Here is an 18545-nt window from a genome sequence, read left to right on the forward strand (position 1 = left end):
AGAGAAGTACCCACAGGCCACGTCACTTAACCTGCCCAAGCCTATTTTTTTTGTGATCAAAGGGTCCTAGGAGTAGCTACCTTACCAGATCAGAAGATTGCTGTGATAACCACGAACTGAATTCCTGAATTTAAGACCCTCCCCTTAAAGACAAAGCATCAATTGGAGGGGGAGGCGGGCAGGCATGAAGAGAGCCTGGCAGCAGAGTCTCAGCCCTGAGTAGGGATGTGGACCCGGGGGGCTCATCGTAGGAGCTCCTGCAGGGGGTGGGGTAGGGCATTTGGGTCAAATGTTGCAGGAGCCAAGCGAAGTGTGCACAGGAACAAAAGCCGTGATCAGGAGGATGGGACAAGCCAGACAGAGGAGAGCTCGGAATGCCAAGCTAAGGAGTGCAGACTGGATTCGCTGGTGAGCATTTCTGGAAAGGCTAGAAGACCCTGGAGACCTGTCCCCCACCCCTGCTCTCCTCCAGAACCAGGACAAACCACAGAGAATGCAACAGAGCCATAGCCACCAGCTTCCAGAGCTGCCCTAACACCCCAGACTCCAGGTTGGGGGCCCCTAATTCTACCATGAGGAGACCCAGATACCTGTCCTTCCAGGTGGGGGCTCCTGCTGCTGGCCAGGAGAGCACAGCAAGGAGGAGACGCCAAGATGGGCACCTCTCATCAATGTCAGCAGAGGATTCACTCTGAAGCTCTTTTTCCAAGTGGCTTCTGCAGGGGATTAGGAGGTGCCTCCGTGTCCTGCTCACTCTCCCGCTGTGCCCAGGGCAGGGGACTGTGAGGGCCAGGCGCGGGCACTTATGTGGGAGAGCTGGGTCTAAGGTCACACAGCACGCCAGGCCCGAGTTTCTGGGTTCTCAGCCCACTGCTCTCTCCATCACACCACCAGCCGGGAACCAGGCCCTCAGCCCTCAGGACCTGCCAGCGCCAACTCGCTCCGCACCTGAGCACACCCACCAGGGACTGGAAAATTCTCGCCACCGTCCTCCCCAGCACCACCACTAGGCTGGGCAGCTGCTCCCGGAATTCCCTGCCCCCCACCAGCTGTCCCTCGATTCATTCAACACACTTGCGCTGGGTGTGTCAGTAAAGCTCCAAATTAGCTGCTAGGGCACTTGCGTGGGCCGTGGGGCCAAAGAAAAGACCGAGGAAAGAGGTGCCATCGGCGCCCAGGAGAAGACTGCCACCTAGAAGAAAGACCAGAACTATACATGCAGAGCCAGCAACTGCTCAGCAGTCTGGGTCCAAGGCGAAGGAACCATGGGGGCTGAAGAGTGTCTCCAAAAATTCACGGCCACCAGAACCTCAGAAAGTGACATTGTTTGGAAATAGGGTCTGTGTAGATGTAACTAGTTAAGATGAGGTCATACTGGATTAGGGTGGGCCCTAAATCCAAAGACTGGTGTCCATATAAGAAGAGGAGACATAGACACACAGGGAGAAGGCCACCTGAGGACAGAGGGAGAGATCGGAGAGATGCGTCTACAAGCCAAGGAACGCCAAGGATTGCCGGGATCTCCTAGAAGATGGAAGAGGGAGCCTGCTGACACTTGATTTCAGACTTCCAGCCTCCAGAATCAGTTTCTGTGAGAGAATCCATTTCCGTTGTTTTAAACCACCCAGTTGTGGTCATTTGTCACGGCAGCCCCAGGAACCCACACCTAAGCCTGGCCCTCGAACTCTTCCCGACCCCCCTCACACTAAGCTGGTCACACCTTCATCAGCCCGAGCCCGGTGCCTGCCCCGGCCGTGTGGGGATCCACACTGCTCCCCCTTCCTCTGCAAACTCAGGCTGCTTATTTTCAGCCGCTCTTATTCCATCTGCCTTATATGGTTCCCTACTCATATCAGGAGCAGGGACTGACTCCCCTCCTGGTTTGTAAGCTCTTTGAGGACAGAGAATCCCAAGGATATTAACCGTCCCGAGAAGGAGCAGATATGTTGATGGACCCCCAGTTGTTAGTGTTTTGTGATATTTGAGGAAACCAGTGGCAGATGTCAAGCCGCAGGAATACTGGCAGCAGTGATAACATATAATTATTGTCATAGCCCTTTAACCTTAAAAAGTATCTGATATCAAAAACATTTTAAGCATCCGATAGCTATTTTATTTTAGTCACATAACAGCCCCATGCTGTAAACAGGGCAAAGTATTATTATCCCATTTAATGGGCCAAGAAACAGGTGCAAAGATGGTAAGGGGCTTGGTGGTGAATGTGTGACAAAGCCAGCGCTTGCTTTGTCCTCGAGTCCCAGTGCGCCCACAGCATCCCACCCCAGGCTGGGTGCACTGCTCCTCATGTGGGCAGCCTCTGGTGAGGGGGTCTTGGTGGAGAGGCTGCCGGCCTAACTACTGATTCGGAAAGGAAACTGAGGCAGGAGAAAGAGGTGGACTTGCCACCGGACTTGTATTACTGTCACAGCTTGTACCCAAGCTCATTCCACTGGGACCCTGAGGCCAGGTGGGCTGCCCCAGGCCACGGCGAGTGCTGTGACCCTTCCTAAGTTTCCAGACCCCTTCCCAGGTCCCAGGGATGCTCCTGGTGTCGTGACCTCCCGGGATAAGCTAGAGAAATAGGTGATCTTCCACAACCTGACACTTAGAACAAACTGAGGAGGGAATGCAGGAAAAGCCCAGCAGCCAACAAAGGGCTAGAAGCCTATCTTCTGGGTGCAGGTGTACAGGGCAGGCAGCTGTGGAAATTGGATGCATATCAGAGATGCAATTTTCCAGACAACGGCTTCACCAAATCTTTACCTATTGCCGTCTAGGGAAAATTCTATGGGAGACAACTGGGCTGGCCGAGGTCCTAACCGAATGGCCATTTGGAGGAGGACCAGGGTCCGCAGTTTTGGCAGTGACCCGGTGGGGGAGGGGGGGCTGCCAACCCCCAGGGTTCTCCCCTGGCCTGGTTCCAGGCTGAGCTCCCAGCACAACCTACTTCCTACAGGCCCAGAACTCCAGGCCAGACTTTGCCTGCACCTGTTTGAGCTCAGAATGCAGTCCCTGCTCTAGAAGGATCCAAAAATATCTGAGAGGGAAGAGAAGGGGGAGGGGCTAGCCAGAAAGGGAACAGGCTAGAGTACCTGAAGGCCTAGGGAGAGAGCCACTTGGCTCGGCATTCAAGGCCCTTTCCAACTGGCCCCAACCCATCAGGATGGTCTGGTCTTCCCTGAACAGGAGCCCCATATTCTAGCCAGAACCAGTCTCATCCCATCCCCGCCAGTGCAATGCTCTGAGCTTCCCCACTCCAGGCTTTGATCACTATCTTCAGACACTCTTCTGCCTCTGCCTGCACGAATCGTCTAATCACTCATCAGAGGTTAAGTGCCTTCAACGAGCCGAGCACCATGCTGAGCATTGGTGATGCAGAGGCGAGCAAGTTAAACAATGCACAGCCCCTGTCCTCTTGGAGCTGACAGCCCAGTGATCGTCCCCTTCCTCCCAGTCCAGCTGGAACCCTGCCCCTCTGTGAGGCCGATCTTCCAGCCCTCCTCTGAACTCCAACCAGAGCTGCCGGGGGTGTTAGCTACATTTTTTTTCAGTGCGTGTCATCTCCCCAAATAGAAGGTCAGCTCCTGGGGGCAGAGACATAGCCCAGGCCTGCCTGCACAGTATGGCCAGCCAGGACCTTGCAAGGGGCACAGCCTGGCCTCGGGCTGGAGAGCTGGGCCTTTCAGAGAAGGACCCACATCCACCGCACCTTTCCCACCTCTCTTGTCAAGCACCCACCTTGTGAGATTAACCAGCCCTTCTTCCCCTCTCCAAGCTCCTGCAGCATCCAAATCTGTGTTCACCCTCATGATCTTGCTGCTCATATCCTACCCCTCACCCCTAATCAGGAGTCCATCCTGGTTCCCCGACCCAAGGTGGAATCCCCAGGGACGGCCACGTCTCCCATTTCTTCAGGACTCTTCATTGAGCCCTCCTTCTTCCCAGAGCTGGCCACACAGCCTGTACTCATTCTGAGTTGACAGAGGACTAGGGGCTCAGGGATTCTCAGGTTGTCAAGGACAAGGACCCTTGACGGGGGGCGTCCACCCAAGGGTCAGAGGAGAAAGCCTCTTCTCATCTCAATACCTTTGCAATGAGCCTGGGGAGCCTGACCCAGCTGGGCCCACGTCCCACTTGAAATCCTTCTGGGCCCAGGATTTGGAGCTGGATGGAGCAATGGCAACTATGCTTTCCTGTGGTCCTGATAACATGATCCCAGGAAAGACAGGCTCTGGGATGGTACCAGGCAGGACCTGCACACTGGCACCATGGTCTCATGGTCTTCTTCAGAATCGGGCCCCTGGGCACTCCCAGCACCAGGGCAGCACGGGGCAGCCCTCCCTCCGCTCCAGCTAGGGGAGAGCTGGAGGTTGGGGGAGAGGAGGCTCCTGGAGGCCCTGGCTGGGGGTGTGAATGGCTGACCTCCTAATAGTGTGGGCAATTTAAGAGGCAGGGGCCGATTCTGCCACCCAAGCCCCCCACCCTGAGGCTGGGCAGCTCAGGAAAGCCTGCTTCAGAGCCCTCTGTGTGCGAGGACGAGGAAGTGACCAGCAGCAGGCATGTCCCTGGGCTGGAGGGGTATCTGGGACCTTGAATCTGAGCAAAACCACCTTCGGGGCTGGAGAAGGATGAGGCTAAAAGCAAATGGGACAGGACTTCTCTGACCCCAGAGAAAGATGACAGCATAGGCAACACAGACCAGGAAACAGATGACTCCAGAAACAGCTAAATCTGACCCATCCCATTTGCCAAATTATGCAACCCCCCTCACCTCCTGCTGAGGACACCAGGGCTGTGGGTGAGCAGAGAGGATGGGGCCTCCTGAGCATGGTGCATCCAGCTTGGCCATCCTACAGCCATGCCCACCATGGCTCCAGTTCATTCACTCACTCACTCATTCTTCAGGACCAGGTAGAGAAAGCCCCACTCTCTAGGTCAGCCCTTCTGTGCTCAGAACCAGTGGACTATTATTGCCTCAATGCTGTGATTTGGGGACTTTGGGGAAGACCGTGCCCACCAAAGCAATGGGAAATTCCACATTAGAGATGCATTCCTTGAGCTAAAATCTTCTGACTCCTTTAAAACAAAAAGTGATTTGGGAAAGTGACAGTCCAAATGTTGAGCCCGTGGCCCAGGTTGGAATGAGTTTCAGAGCCTTTGCTGATCGTGTGTCTTAGTAGGGGGGACCGAGCAGGGCCAGCGTGGGGGGAGGGAAGGGAGCCACCAAGAGGGAGAAAAGAAGCCCAACAGAGTGGATGTGAGAATCTGAAGACAGACTTCTAGCTCCTAAGTCCTGGAAGGCCCCTGAGAAGGCAACTGAGGGGTCTCTGAGGGGCCTGGACTCCCAGAGCAGATCATGAGAGAACACCAGCCAGCCCATCAACTCGCTTCTCTCTCTCAGCCTCCTTATCCCAAAATGAGCCCCACCAATGGGCCACGGGCTGGGGCGGGGGCACTAAGGCCTCACAGCCAGGAAAACACCCTGGAGGGAACCTGAGCCTGGGCCTGTCTCTGTTCCACAAGGAAAAACGAGAACCGAGGTCATTATCTGGGAAACTCGGGCCACGTGCCTCTGGGCCAACGTCCACTGAAGTAGCCAGTCGCGATGGAGTCCAAACATGGCACTTTTCCCATTGTAGGCCCAGTGGTCATTCGCTGAATGAATACCTCAGGCGGTAGAGTGTGGGGTCTGATTTTGCCCTCTTCTCTATAGCATCTGGCTTGAGGGGGCCAGCTCACCAACAGCAAGACACTAACCCTGGCTGTGACTAAAACGCTGATTCACTGACTTCCTCTCCTGGCCTCATCTCTTTCAGGTTCTGCCCAGTCTTTCTCCAGCACCCGAGACCAGGCTCCCATCTTCGCCCTGCCATTCGATACCATACAACTCGGAGCAACCAGCGTCCCTTTCCACCTCCCCGGGTTCTTGGGAAGATCGGCCTGGATCCTTCCCCTCCGTGGCCCTCCAGAGCAATCGCCAGTATAGATGACCAGGGTCTGTGCTTCCTAGTTTAGCTCCCTGGCTGGCACCGGGGCTGCTGAGTTTACCGCAAATGTGTGGTGTCCCTCTGAGGTCTCTGCAATGCCATGGCATGTGTCCCCTGAGACCTACCTCAGACCTTGTCCACCCTCCTCAAGAGCCTGACGTCTTGGTCACTTCCTTTCTTCTTGCGTTCGTCAATCTTGCCCTCTCCATAAGATCCTCCCCATCGGCCCATAAACACACTGTCTTCTCTAGTGTCAAAAAGAAAATTCTCTGTCTCTGCAAACCCATCCTCCTACTTACTCTTGCAGTCCTTTATCCCCTAAACGGAATGTTAAAAGGCTTACTGTCCAAATATGTTGCCTCCATGTCCTCACTAAATATGTGTAAGCCCTTCAATTCGTCAGTGACCTCCTGGGTGTAAACTCACACCTCATCCTCCTCGGCATCTCTGTGGTATTTAATCCTGTTGACCTCCCCTTCTAGAAGGCCTCCTTTCCCTTGGCTTCCAGGTCGCTGTCTCTTCCTGAGTCTCTTCCCCTCTTCCTGAACCCCATTTATCTTCCTCCTCTTCCCACTCCCCAAAACTACAGCTCCCTTGGCAGTGTCACAGCCTCACCCTTATCTTTACCCAAGGGAATCTCATTTCTGGGTCCCCAGACCTGATTTTCCTCCTAAGCTCCAGTCCCACTATTCTAACTAAAATCTCCATCCAGATGTCCCACTGGCACCTGAAATTCATAATGACCCAAACTGAACTTTTTAATCTCTTCTTTTATGTTCCTGGTTTCCTTTTCTGGCAAGATTGTGTCTCCAATGACCTACACTAAACCCACGAGGACTCCTTCCTTGCCCTGGCTCACCAGGTTAGAAGTCCAGCAGATTCTACCCAGCTATCTGCTGGGTCTGCCCCTTCTCCATCCACAGTCCCTCACTGGAGTTCACACCCTCTTACCAGCATTTCTGACATGGTTGTCTAATCAGTCTACCCTCGTTCCACTCCTCCCTACAAACACCTGCTAGGTGGATTTTTCCAAAGTCCTCGTCCTCAGCCCAACAATTAAAGCCCTTCAGACCTCAGCCCCAACCCACCCTTCCAGATAGAATCCCCACGACCCCCACTTCACTCTGCGCATCCTAATCCCAGCCGGAACAACATGTCCTTTCACAGTTCACGCTCCAATGTTTCCTGACTCTGTGAGTTTACTCATCCTGTTCCTTTACATGGAATTCTCTTCCTTCCATCTTTTCATGTCTGAATCCTACTTTCTCCAAGGTCCAGGTCAAATGTTCCCTCATCTGTAAAACATTTCCTGATCCACTTGGTTAAAAATTGTCTCCCACTTCTCTCCATCCCACCTCACTTTACCTGCACCTCCTTGTGACACATGCATCTTATTTGCACATGTACAGCCTCAAGGCCTCTCTCCTGGACTGTAAGCATGCCAAGGACAAGATGCCTATCTGAATTCCCCCAGTACCATACCTAAAAAATAGTAGGTACAAAGTAAAGCTGGGATGAATTAATGAATGATGAAATGTGGCAAGGTGTCTGAATGAAAGGGCTTTGCATACTCAAGCAATACTGAAATGTAAGGAGTTGTGCCGTGAGTGAGTCTGGATCTGGATTTGGAGTAGAGAAGGGGCCCAGAAGAGAGAGCTAAGCCCAGCTTGCCACAGCGGCAGGCCCCACCATTTCCCCCCTCCCCCAGCCGCCACCCTCATTCCAGGCCAGAAGGCACAGCACCCAGGCCCTGTCCACACCTGGGAGGATGTATCCACTAGCAAATCCCAGACTAGCAGTTCACAGACTCGATGTGGGAATTGCGGACCAGCTGCTCCCCATGGGTTTATCCAGCTGCACTGAGCTAGGAGTCAGGAACTAGCTGAGACAGAGCTTGCAGGGGGCTGGAAAGTCTTCTGGGGTCTGCTCTCTCCCCAAGACCCGCAAGCTCACCACCTTCTCTCACCAGCCCTCCTCAGGGTGAATCCTTGCAGCTGGGCCACCTTGTTGAGGAAACATGAACACGGGCCTCTTTCCAGAAATAACCAGCCTGGGGCGGGTGAGGAGGGGTCTCAAACGGTGGTCACCATTCACCTCATCTCTCAGGGACGGGTGGGCGAGTTAGCCCCATCATGTGCCAACCTCTCGCCATTGGGTTGGCAGGGTGGGGGCTAGAGCAGACTTGCAAGTCTGCAAACCAGGGTCGGGCTGGAGGATGAGGGAGGAACAGACCCGGAACCCGGCCTGTCCCAGGGGCTGCAGCGAGCGGCAACAGGAAGCAAAGATGTCCCAAATTCAGCCTGACACATGCCAATGGCCGAAACCCAAAGAAATGTTTTCTGGGCCGGCCCAGAAAACTTAGCGGTTAAGTTCGCACACTCCGCTGCTGGCGACCTGGGTTCGGATCCCGGGTGCATACCGACGCACCGCTTCTCTGGCCATGCTGAGGGCGTGTCCCACATACAGCAACTAGAAGGATGTGCAGCTATCACATACAACTATCTACTGGGGCTTTGGGGGAAAGAAATAAAATTAAAACAATTTAAAAAAAAAGAAATGTTTTCTGGAACCCCCTCCCCACTCCACTCTCCAAAGAGTCAAGGATCGAAGACATCACTCTTGCCCTGCACCCCGAGGGCAGCTACCCACGGCGGCCTCTCCACGGCCGCCTCACATGCCCGGACAGGCAGAGAGGGGCTCAGGTCCCGGTTCAGGCCAGCCAGCGGCCTGGGATGGACAGGAAAACCCAGGTGGGGTGAGACTCACCCTGGGCTGGGCGTGCCTCTCACTAACTCGCTGTCTGACCTTGAACACATCTCTTCCTTCCTCTGGCTTTCACTCCCTCACCTGGACAATGAGGAGACTGAGGAAACTGTCTCAAGGCTGCTTTTCCCTGTCCCTGAGCAGGCCTGTCACAGGCCAGGTCGCTAAGACAAAGAGGAGGACCCTGGTGGTTACAAAGGACTGGGGGCAGCAGGTTGCGGGGGTGGAGGTGTCTGGTGACCAGGGCTTGGTGGCTCCAGCTATGTCCTGGCGTCAGGAGGGGCGCTTGGTCCCTCACTGGCGGATGAGAAGAGGAGGCTGGGGAGACCATCACCCCGGTCCAGAGGGCCACAGGAGCAACGTGGGGACAAAAGAAGGAAGGGCAGCTCTGTAGGGTCCCCCTACGCCCAGGAGGCAGGAACGGGGCAGGGGTTAGGGAGAATGCCTGCCTGCCACACAGCGAGGGGCAAGCCACCAGGATGGAAATGAGGATCCAGCAGTAGGGTGGGACGTTCAGGAGCAAAGCTGCTGCCTTTGGACTGGGTGGCATTTACCCGGTGGCACAATTCTAGGGGAAAGTCAACCAGCAAGAAGGACTGTCATTATGGGGTCAGGGGAAAGCCATCTTCATGGCTGGAACCTCCCAGTGGGTGCAGGAGGGAGCCATCTTTCTGGGTATACCATCTACAACTGGAGAGGTGATAAACCCACCCCTGGTGAGACCCCAAAGCCCAGGCGGTGAGCAGGGTGAGGAGGGAGGGAACCTCGCACACTAGCCTCCCTGGAAGCCAGGCCAGGGACACACCGTGCAGACCAGGAAGGAAAGAGCATGCAAAAAGAAGAGGAGTGCCTGCTGCCTCCGTTGCCCACGGCAAGATCCTCCAGCCAGGCCAGATGTCTGGTTCCCTTGCTGGAAGGAAAGATAAAGGATGTCCCTAAAAGGCTAAAAGTTCCTGGGCCTGCTGTGTGGAAGCAAGCGAGGTGGCAGCTGGAGCTGGATGGAACGGGGAGGGGCTGCAAAGGGAGAGGGTGGCAGTGGCTCGGGGCTCAGGATCCAATTACGCGGCTGTTTCCATACTTAGCCACCTGACAGCCTTTTGGAATCCTTGCCACTCCAGCCACTGCAGCCCGGTAGAGCCCAAATTAACTCAAGGGCAGACAAGGGCAGGGCCCAGCAGCACATGCGAGGCTGGAGCCCCCTACCTTGGTCTCCAATCCCTGAGAGCAAATAGCTTCTGCTCCCACCCGCCATCTGCTCTCCACGCTGGGGCTGGGACCTCAAGAAACAGAACCTCAAAGATGGAAAGACTGGGACTCTGGACCCCACGGTCCCCTGTGCAGATGAAGACTGCTGAGTCATGAAAAGACAAAGCAGGAGGCCTGGATTCCTGGGGGTTCCCAGAGCACGCCCCAACCATCCTCAAGAGGAACACAGCCCCAGGAGTCTCAGGAACAGAGAGGTGGCAAAATGCTCTAGTGTCCCCTCCATGCCTATAAATAACCCCCATGCTGTAACCCAAGCCACCACCTCTGCCACACAAAGTGCTGAGATGTCAAAGAAAAACCATGGCACACAGGCCCCAGCCCCCTTCTAATGGAGCCCCCAGCCTCGCCCCATTCTACTCCAGAATGAGGCCCATTCCTTTTCTCAACTCTGAGTCCAATTTGGTTTCCAACCCAATCTCCAACTCCATCTCCAATCCCATCCCAAACTGACCCTCACTCTACTCCAATCCCCAGACGACCCCTAGCTCTGCCCACTGTGTCCTCCTGTCCTCAATCATGCAAAGCCAGGCTCCTGCCCAATCTCCCCCAGGTTGGAGGGTCAACTCAACGACCTCCAGGGGCCCCTCCAGCTCCAAGATCGGGTTCATTTGTCCGCCTAGGAGGCTCCTCCAGTCTTGACTTTTGGGGTCCTCTTTCCCAGCATCTACTGGCCACACCTTCTCTCTGGCCCCTGGCTCAGGCCTCACGCCCACCTGCAGCTCTCAGTTCACTGCTTCTACTTCCTCTGGCCTCCCAGAGAGACCCCTTGCCCTGGCTGCACTCTGGTTCTCTCTGCACCCAGTTCTTTCTCCTGGGCCCCAGAGAGAAAGGAACGGAGACAACGGTGAGAACAGCCAGGAGTAAAGGTTTGCCATCAGCCCCAGGGATCACGGAGGCCTCATCCTCCATCTACCACCCGAACCCTGCCCGTCAGCCCCCAGTAAACATAAAACCTTGGGGGCACGTGGAAGTCACAGTCTGGCTGGCCAACAGGGGTGGGGGTCATACCTGCTTGTCCTGGGAGCAGGAGCGACGCCACGAAGCAGCAGAGCAGGACCAGAGCCCTCATGGTGACTGCCAAGGGAGCCCAGCTGCTCCTCGCCTCTATTTATAGGGCTGCTAGCCGCGGGGCGGGGGAGAAGGGTCACACAGTCACTAGGGCAACTGGGCGGACGTGATGGGGAAGCAGCGCAGACCCGGAGAGGCCGCGCCGAGGCTCGCTCTGCTGCTGCGGTGCCAGCTACCAGGCCCCGGAGGGCAGGGCCCTGGCTGGATTCTCTCCCCTAGCCGCTCTGGGGTCATGTGACATGGGTCACAGGGCGGGGGTAGCAGAGGAAAAGTGGGGCAGCCCTTGGGTGAGGTCTAGGAGTTAAGAACCCGAGTGTTCCCACTATTTGCACTAACTTGACCTAAAGTCTGGGGCAAGTCAATGACTTTGACATTCCTCAGTTTTCTGAAAGGAGCTGCAGGGCAAAGCGAGAGGGATCCTATTTGAGAGCCACTGACAAACGTTTTAGCCCCTCCAGGAAGGTCAGGAGGGTAAAGCCTTAATGGTTAGTTAAGGAAAACCGCGGACATCTGACCTTTGAGGTCGATGGCTAGGAGCTTACCCTTCCCGGGCCTCTGGAAGAAACAGAATGCTGACAAGGGACAAAGGGAAGCTAGGGACACATCTGATGCTGTGATGTAAGTCAGAGGGTGGAGGGACAGAGATCCATGTCCAGTGGCACAGGGGTTCCAGAACCTTCTGTCCCCTCTGCAATGTGCTATTTGAAGCAATTTTCCTAAGGGCACATGATGGCCCCTGAGAGCCAGTTCTATGAAGCTGAGGGAGAGCCTACACTGGCTTGTCTGGCGGGGGGGAGGATGTCACTGTGAGGATAGCAGGCAGCCATGGAGGAAAGGAACTAAGTCAATTAGGCATCTTCTATGGGCTTTACATTTAAAACAGCTTTATTGAGTATAATGGACATAAGCAAACCACACATATCCAAAGTGTACAATTTGATACATTGTGACATATATATGTAACCACAATGAAAATAATGAGCAGATTCCTCACACCCAAATTCTCCTCACATCCCTTTAGAGTCCCTCCCTCCTACCCCTTCCCAGGCAATCACTCATCTGCTTTCGGTCACTACACATATTTTGCGTTTTCTAGATTTTGATATAAATGGAATCATCCTGTATGTGCTCTTTTTTATCTGGCTTCTTTCATTCAGCATAATTACTTTGAGGTTTATTCATGTTGTAGTGTGTATGGACAGCTCACTCCTTTTTATTCTGAGTAGGATTCCATTGTATGGATATTCCACAACTTGTTATCATTCACCTACTGAGGGACATCTGGGTGGTTTCCAAGCTTTGGCCATTACCAATAAGGCCGCTGTAAACATTCATATACAATTCACTTTATGGACGTACATTTCCGTTTCTCTTGGGTAAAAACCTAGGATTGGCATGGCTGCAGTGTCTGTTTAACTTTTTTCTAAGATAACTGTACCATTTTACATTCCCACCAGCAGTTGCTCCACATCCTCACCAACACTTGGTACAGTCAATCTTTTTAATTTTAGTCAGTCTTATAGGTGTGTAGTGATATCTCACTGTAGCTTTAATTTGCATTTTGCTAATGACTCACAACATTAAGCATGTTTCCACGTGCATACTTGTCATCCACTTCTCTGGTATGTCTTTCATGAAGTGTCTGTTCAAATCTTTTTGCCCATTTTTTACAGGTTGAGTTTTTTTTTTTTTTTTTGTGAGAAAGATCAGCCCTGAGCTAACATCCATGCTAATCCTCCTTTTTTTTTTGCTGAGGAAGACCGGCTTTGAGCTAACATCTACTGCCAATCCTCCTTTTTTTTTCCCCCCCCAAAGCCCCAGTAGATAGTTGTATGTCATAGTTGCACATCCTTCTAGTTGCTGTATGTGGGACTCGGCCTCAGCATGGCCAGAGAAGCGGTGCGTCAATGCGCACCCGGATCCGAACCTGGGCTGCCAGTAGTGGAGCGCGCACACTTATCCGCTAAGCCACAGGGCCAGCCCTACAAGTTGAGTTTTGAGAGTTCTTTACATATGCTGCAGACAAGCTCTTTATCAGATATATGATTGGTAAATATTTTCTCCCAGTCTGTGGTTTGTCTTTTCATTCACTTAAGTGTCTTTCAAAGAGAAATTCTTAATTTTTATCAAGTCCAATTTATCAATTGTTCTTTTATGAATTATGTTTTTTGTGCCTTACCTAAAAACTCTTTGCCTAACCCAAGGTCACAAAGATTTTTTTCCTGTTTTCTTCTAGAAGTGTAATTGTTCTAGGTTTTACATCTAGATCTATGATCCATTTTGTGCTGTTTTTTTAATATGTTGCAAGATATGGACCAAAGCTTAGAGTTTTGCATATGGGTATCCAGCTGTTTCAGAACCATTTGGTGAAAAGACTATCCTTTCTCCACAGAATTGCCTTTGCACCTTTTTGTAAAAATCAGCTGACTGTATATGCATGAATCTGTTTCTGGACTATTCTGTCCCATTGATCTATGAATCTGTCCTTTCACTAATACCACTGTCTTGATCACTGTGGCTTCCTAATAAGTCTTGAAATCAGGTAGTGTGAATCCTCCAACTTTGATCTTCTTTTTCAAAGTTGTTTTGTCTCTTCTAGCTCCTTTGCACGTCCTATAAATTTTGGAATCAGCCTAGCAATTGTTTTTTGTTTTTTTTTTCTGAGGAAGATCAGCCCTGAGCTAACATCCATGCCAATCGTCCTCTTTTTGCTGAGGAAGACCGGTCCTGAGCTAACATCTGTTGCCAATCCTCCTCCTTTTTTTTTTTCCCCCTTTTTCTCCCCAAAGCCCCAGTAGATAGTTGTAAGTCATAGCTGCACATCCTTCTAGTTGCTGTATGTGGGACATGGCCTCAGCACGGCCGGACAAGCGGTGCATCAGTGCACACCTGGGATCCGAACCCAAGCCGCCAGTAGTGGAGCGCGTGCACTTAACCACTATGCCACAGGGCCGGTCCCAGCAATTGTTTTTTAAAAAGTGGATTTTAATTGGGATTACAATGAATCTATAGATTAGTTTGATTAGAATTGACAAATTACCAATTCTAATGATTAATTTAACGATCAATTTGACTAGGCCATGGTGCCCCTGGTCAAACACGAGTCTGGATGTTGCTGTAAAGGTATTTTTCAGATGCGATTAACATTTAAATTAGACCTGAGTAAGGCAGATCACCCTCTATAATGTGGGTGGGCCTCATCCAATCAGTTGAAGGCCTTAAGAGAAAAGACTGAGGTCCCCTGAGGAGGAAGGAGTTCTGCCTTCAGACTTCAACATCTACTCTTGCTGGAATCTCCAGCATGCCAGCTTCCCCTGTGGATTTCCACCTTTCCAGTCCCCACAATCTCTCTCTATAAATAGACATCCTATTGGCTCTGTTTCTCGGGAGAACCCTGACTAACACACCAATGTGGAGTCTTCCAATCCAGGTCCACTGCTGGGGAGAGGGTCTCACTGTGAGGGGAGGAGGCAGCACTGATCTTGGGAGAGGAAAGGAAGTCCAAGTCAGTGAAGCGTCCACTCTGTGCCAGGTGCTTCACGTAACTAGAGGTGGGCGTACCTCCATCACGTCACAGCCAGGAGACTGGGGCTCAGAGAGCTGGAGAAACTTGTCCAGCATCACCAACTAGGAACCGAGTTGTCTGAATTTGAATTCGGATCTGTCTGACTCACAAACCCATGACTCTTCCCCTCAGTCCAGGTGAACGCCATCAGGGGAAGAGAGGAATCAGCACGTCAGAGAAAGGAGGCAGAGGGCTGTGGGGGAGGTGTGGAGCGCAGAGAAAGGGCTCGGGCTGGAGGGTCAGAGAAAGCCACCAGAACCCAACCGGGGTGGGAAGGCAGAGGGTAAACCCAGCACTGCTGAAGGGTTAACTGCATTTGATTGAAAGACACCCTGTTTGGGCTCAGATACTGGCACAACCATGTTCATAGCAGCATTATTCACTATAGCCAAAAGGCAGAAACAACCCAAGTGTCCATCAGCAGATGAAGGGATAAACTAAATGTAGTTTATCCATACACTGGAATATTAGTTAGCGATAAAAAATGAAATTCTAATACATGCTACAATGTGGAAGAACCTTGAAAACATTAGACTAAGTGAAATAAGCCAGTCACAAACGACAATGTATTAGTTTGCTAGGGTTGCCATAAAATACCACAGACCCGGCTGCTTAAACAACAGAAATTTATGTTCTCACAGTTCTGGAGGCTGGAAGTCCAAGATCAAGGTGTTGGCAGGGTTGGTTTCTTCTGAGGCCTCTCTCCTTGACTTGCAGATGGCCGTCCTCTCCCAGTGTCCTCACGTGGTCATCTCTCAATCTGTGTTATCTGTGTCCTAATCTCCTCTTCTTATGTGGACACCAGTCATGTCGGATTAGGGCCCACCCATATGACCTCATTTTACCTTAACTACCTCTGTGAGGACCTTATCTCCAAATACAGTCACATTCTGAGGTACTGGGAGTTAGGATTTCAACATATGAATTTGGGCAGGACACAACTCAGCCCATATCACACAAATATTGTAGGATTCCATTTATATGAAGTACCTAGAATAGGCTAATACAGAAACAGCAAGTAGAATGGTGGTTGCCAGGGGCTGGCAGGAAGGGGACATGGGTTGTTTAATGGGGACAAAGTTTCTATTTGGAATGATGAAAAAGTTCTGGAGATGGATAGCAGTGATGGTTGCACAACACTGCAAATGTATTTAATGCTACTGAATTGTACACTGAAAATGGTTAAAACGGTAAATGTTACGTTATACATATTTTTTTACCACAATTTTTAAAAATTGAAGAACAAAAAAAGACATCGTGGGAGCCAGCTCTGGCATAGCGGTTAAGTGTGTGTGTGCGCTCCGCTTCAGTGGCCCAGGGTTCGCAGGTTCAGATCCTAGGCGCAGACTGAGGCACCGCTTGTCAAACCATGCTGTGGCAGCATCCCATATAAAGTAGAGGAGGATGGGCACGGATGTTAGCCCAGGGCCAACCTTCCTCAGCAAAAAGAGGAGGATTGGCAACGGATGTTAGCTCAGGCCTCATCTTCCTCACAAAAAAAAAAAAAAAAGGAGGATTGGCACAGATGTTAGCTCAGGGTGAATCTTCCTCACCGAAAAAAAAAAAAAAAAAAGACATCTTGTTTAAAATACAAGAGATTAAAAAGGAAGGTGGACTCAACTGAAGATAAACTCTCAGGTCACAAATCCTTTTTGTGTGTGTGTGAGGAAGATCAGCCCTGAGCTAACATCCATGCCAACCCTCCTCTTTTTACTGAGGAAGACTGGCCCTGGGCTAACATCTGTGCCCATCCTCCTCCACTTCATGTGGGACACCACCACAGCATGGCTTGACAAGTGGTGCGTCAGTGCACACCCAGGATCCCAACCCGGGCCGCCAGCAGCAGAGCGCATGCACTTAACCGCTACACCACGGGGCCGGGTCCATCAGGTCACAAATTCTTACACAGACCTCACTCAGCCCTATGAAAGCTCCACATCAGTTCATGCCACATCGCCCACCACCACCACCACCTCCCCAGGGCAAGGGACTCCCCTGTCCCCAGCTCAGTCTTTAGACAGAAACTGCTAAAGCCCTCGGCCTAAGGGTCCTTACCCCAATTTTCAGAAGCTGCCAAGCCCCATGCATGCCTGCTCCTGAGTGTCACAGGCTGACATTCCTCAGATGAATGGAGAGGAGTATGTGTGAGAACAAGAGAGGGGATACAGGAGAGTAACTGTGTACACTGGCTACTCTGGTCCCTCTTCCGATCCCTGGAACAGGGATGGGCCAGCTTCTCCTGCAAAGGGCCAGGTGGTAAAGAATTCAGGCTTTGCAGCCACATGCGACTCCAACTCTGCCTTTGTTGTACAAAAGCAGCCACAGACAATAGAAACGAACAGACATGGATGTGTCCCAATAAAACTTTAAAGATTTTATTTATTCATTTTTTCCCCCCAAAGCCCCAGTAGATAGTTGTACGTCATAGGTCCGCATCCTTCTAGTTGCTGTACGTGGGACTCGGCCCCGGGTTGGACGGAGAAGTGGTGCCTCGGGGCGCGCCCGGGATCCGAACCCGGGCCGCCAGCATCAGAGCGCGCGCACTTAACCGCTAAGCCACGGAGCCGGCCCCCAATAAAACTTTAAATTATTTATAAAAACACGTATGGGACAGAGTCAGGCTGTACCTTGTGGGTCCCTGCCCAGATTCTAGAGAAATCACTTGATGAATTGCTTTGTAAAGTAGACTATCCTTTGGTAAAGGATCACCCATATCAGTGCTTTACAGACCTGGGTTTTCCTATACCCGGCTGCTTCAGGTGGAGGTTCTGAGCCTGGAAGGATGCCCCTGGGCAAAGGTATGACAGGTTTGCAGCAGGGGTTACTGGAGATCTGAGCCTAGGAGCCCTGTGCCTGGGGGAATGTGGGAGAAGAGGAGTTTCTTAGAAGGGGGAAGAAGTATATCCCTAGAAAACTTTCTCCTATCGAATAAGTTGAGGTCTCCAGAACTGGTGAGTCAATGCCATGGTCACTAATGTTTACTTGGAGGATGTTATGGATTGAATGCATGTGTCCCCCCGAAATTCATATATTGAAGCCCTGACCCCCAGTGTGACTGTATTTGGAGGGAGGAAGTAATTAAGGTTCAATTAGGTTATAAGGGTAGGGCCCTGATCCAATAGGATTAGTGTCTTTATAAGGAGAGACACCAGAGAGAGCTCGCTCTCTCCCTCTGTGTCTACACACCAAGGAAAGGCCATGTAAGGACACAGTGAGAAGGTGGCCGTCTGCAAACTAGGAAAACAGCTTTCACCAGAAACCAACCCTGATGGACCTTGACCTGGGACTTCTAGCCTCCAGAAACGTGAGGAAATAAATTTCTGTTCCTTAAGCCACCCAGTCTATGGTATTTGTTATGGCAGCCCAAGCAGACCAACACAGAGGACCTGACAGCTATGTTTCAATTGCTAAAGTGTTGCCATATGAAAGAAACATTCAGCTTGTTCTGTGTGGTTCCTGAGGGAAAAGCTGGATTTGATGGGTGAGGGCTATATGGAGACACGTTCTAGCTCAACGTAAAGAATTTTCAAGCTCCCAGCAGAGGAACAGGTGGGCTGATGAGCAAGTGAGCACCCCACCCCTTCCGGGTTTCGAGCAGAGACAAGGTACTCAGGGTGGGACAGCACACGAACTATTTCCTTCCCTTCTTACCCAGAAAGTCTGAGTCTAGGTACGACTTTGGGGCAGACGTCCTCTGAGGAGGTGGCCCCACCTCCACCCCACATCGGTTCCTCCTGACCCCAGGCCTCGCTGGTTTCTTCAGGAAGCACTCCCTGTGCCTCTCACTGTCCATGTCCAGCCTGGCCCTCGTCCTTGTCTCAGGACCATGTCCAGTGTCCCTGCACGTGTCAGGCCCAAAAATCAATGAGGGCTTTATCCAGTAAGTGATGTCCTTG

General features: G+C 51.9%; 1 protein-coding gene across 1 annotated transcript in view; it reads right to left on the reverse strand.

Moving 5' to 3' along the window:
- Positions 1–11085, reverse strand: part of SRL (sarcalumenin) — a 35496-nt gene extending 24411 nt beyond the window's left edge. Inside the window, exon 1 of the mRNA XM_014793489.2 lies at positions 11025–11085. Coding sequence (XP_014648975.1) covers positions 11025–11085 — 61 coding nt within the window. The remainder of the gene's footprint in view (positions 1–11024) is intronic.
- Between the last annotated feature and the right edge of the window lie 7460 nt (positions 11086–18545).

Source organism: Ceratotherium simum, chromosome 26, assembly GCF_057802395.1.
Source record: "Ceratotherium simum simum isolate JZ-2026a chromosome 26, ASM5780239v1, whole genome shotgun sequence".
NCBI lineage: Eukaryota > Metazoa > Chordata > Mammalia > Perissodactyla > Rhinocerotidae > Ceratotherium > Ceratotherium simum.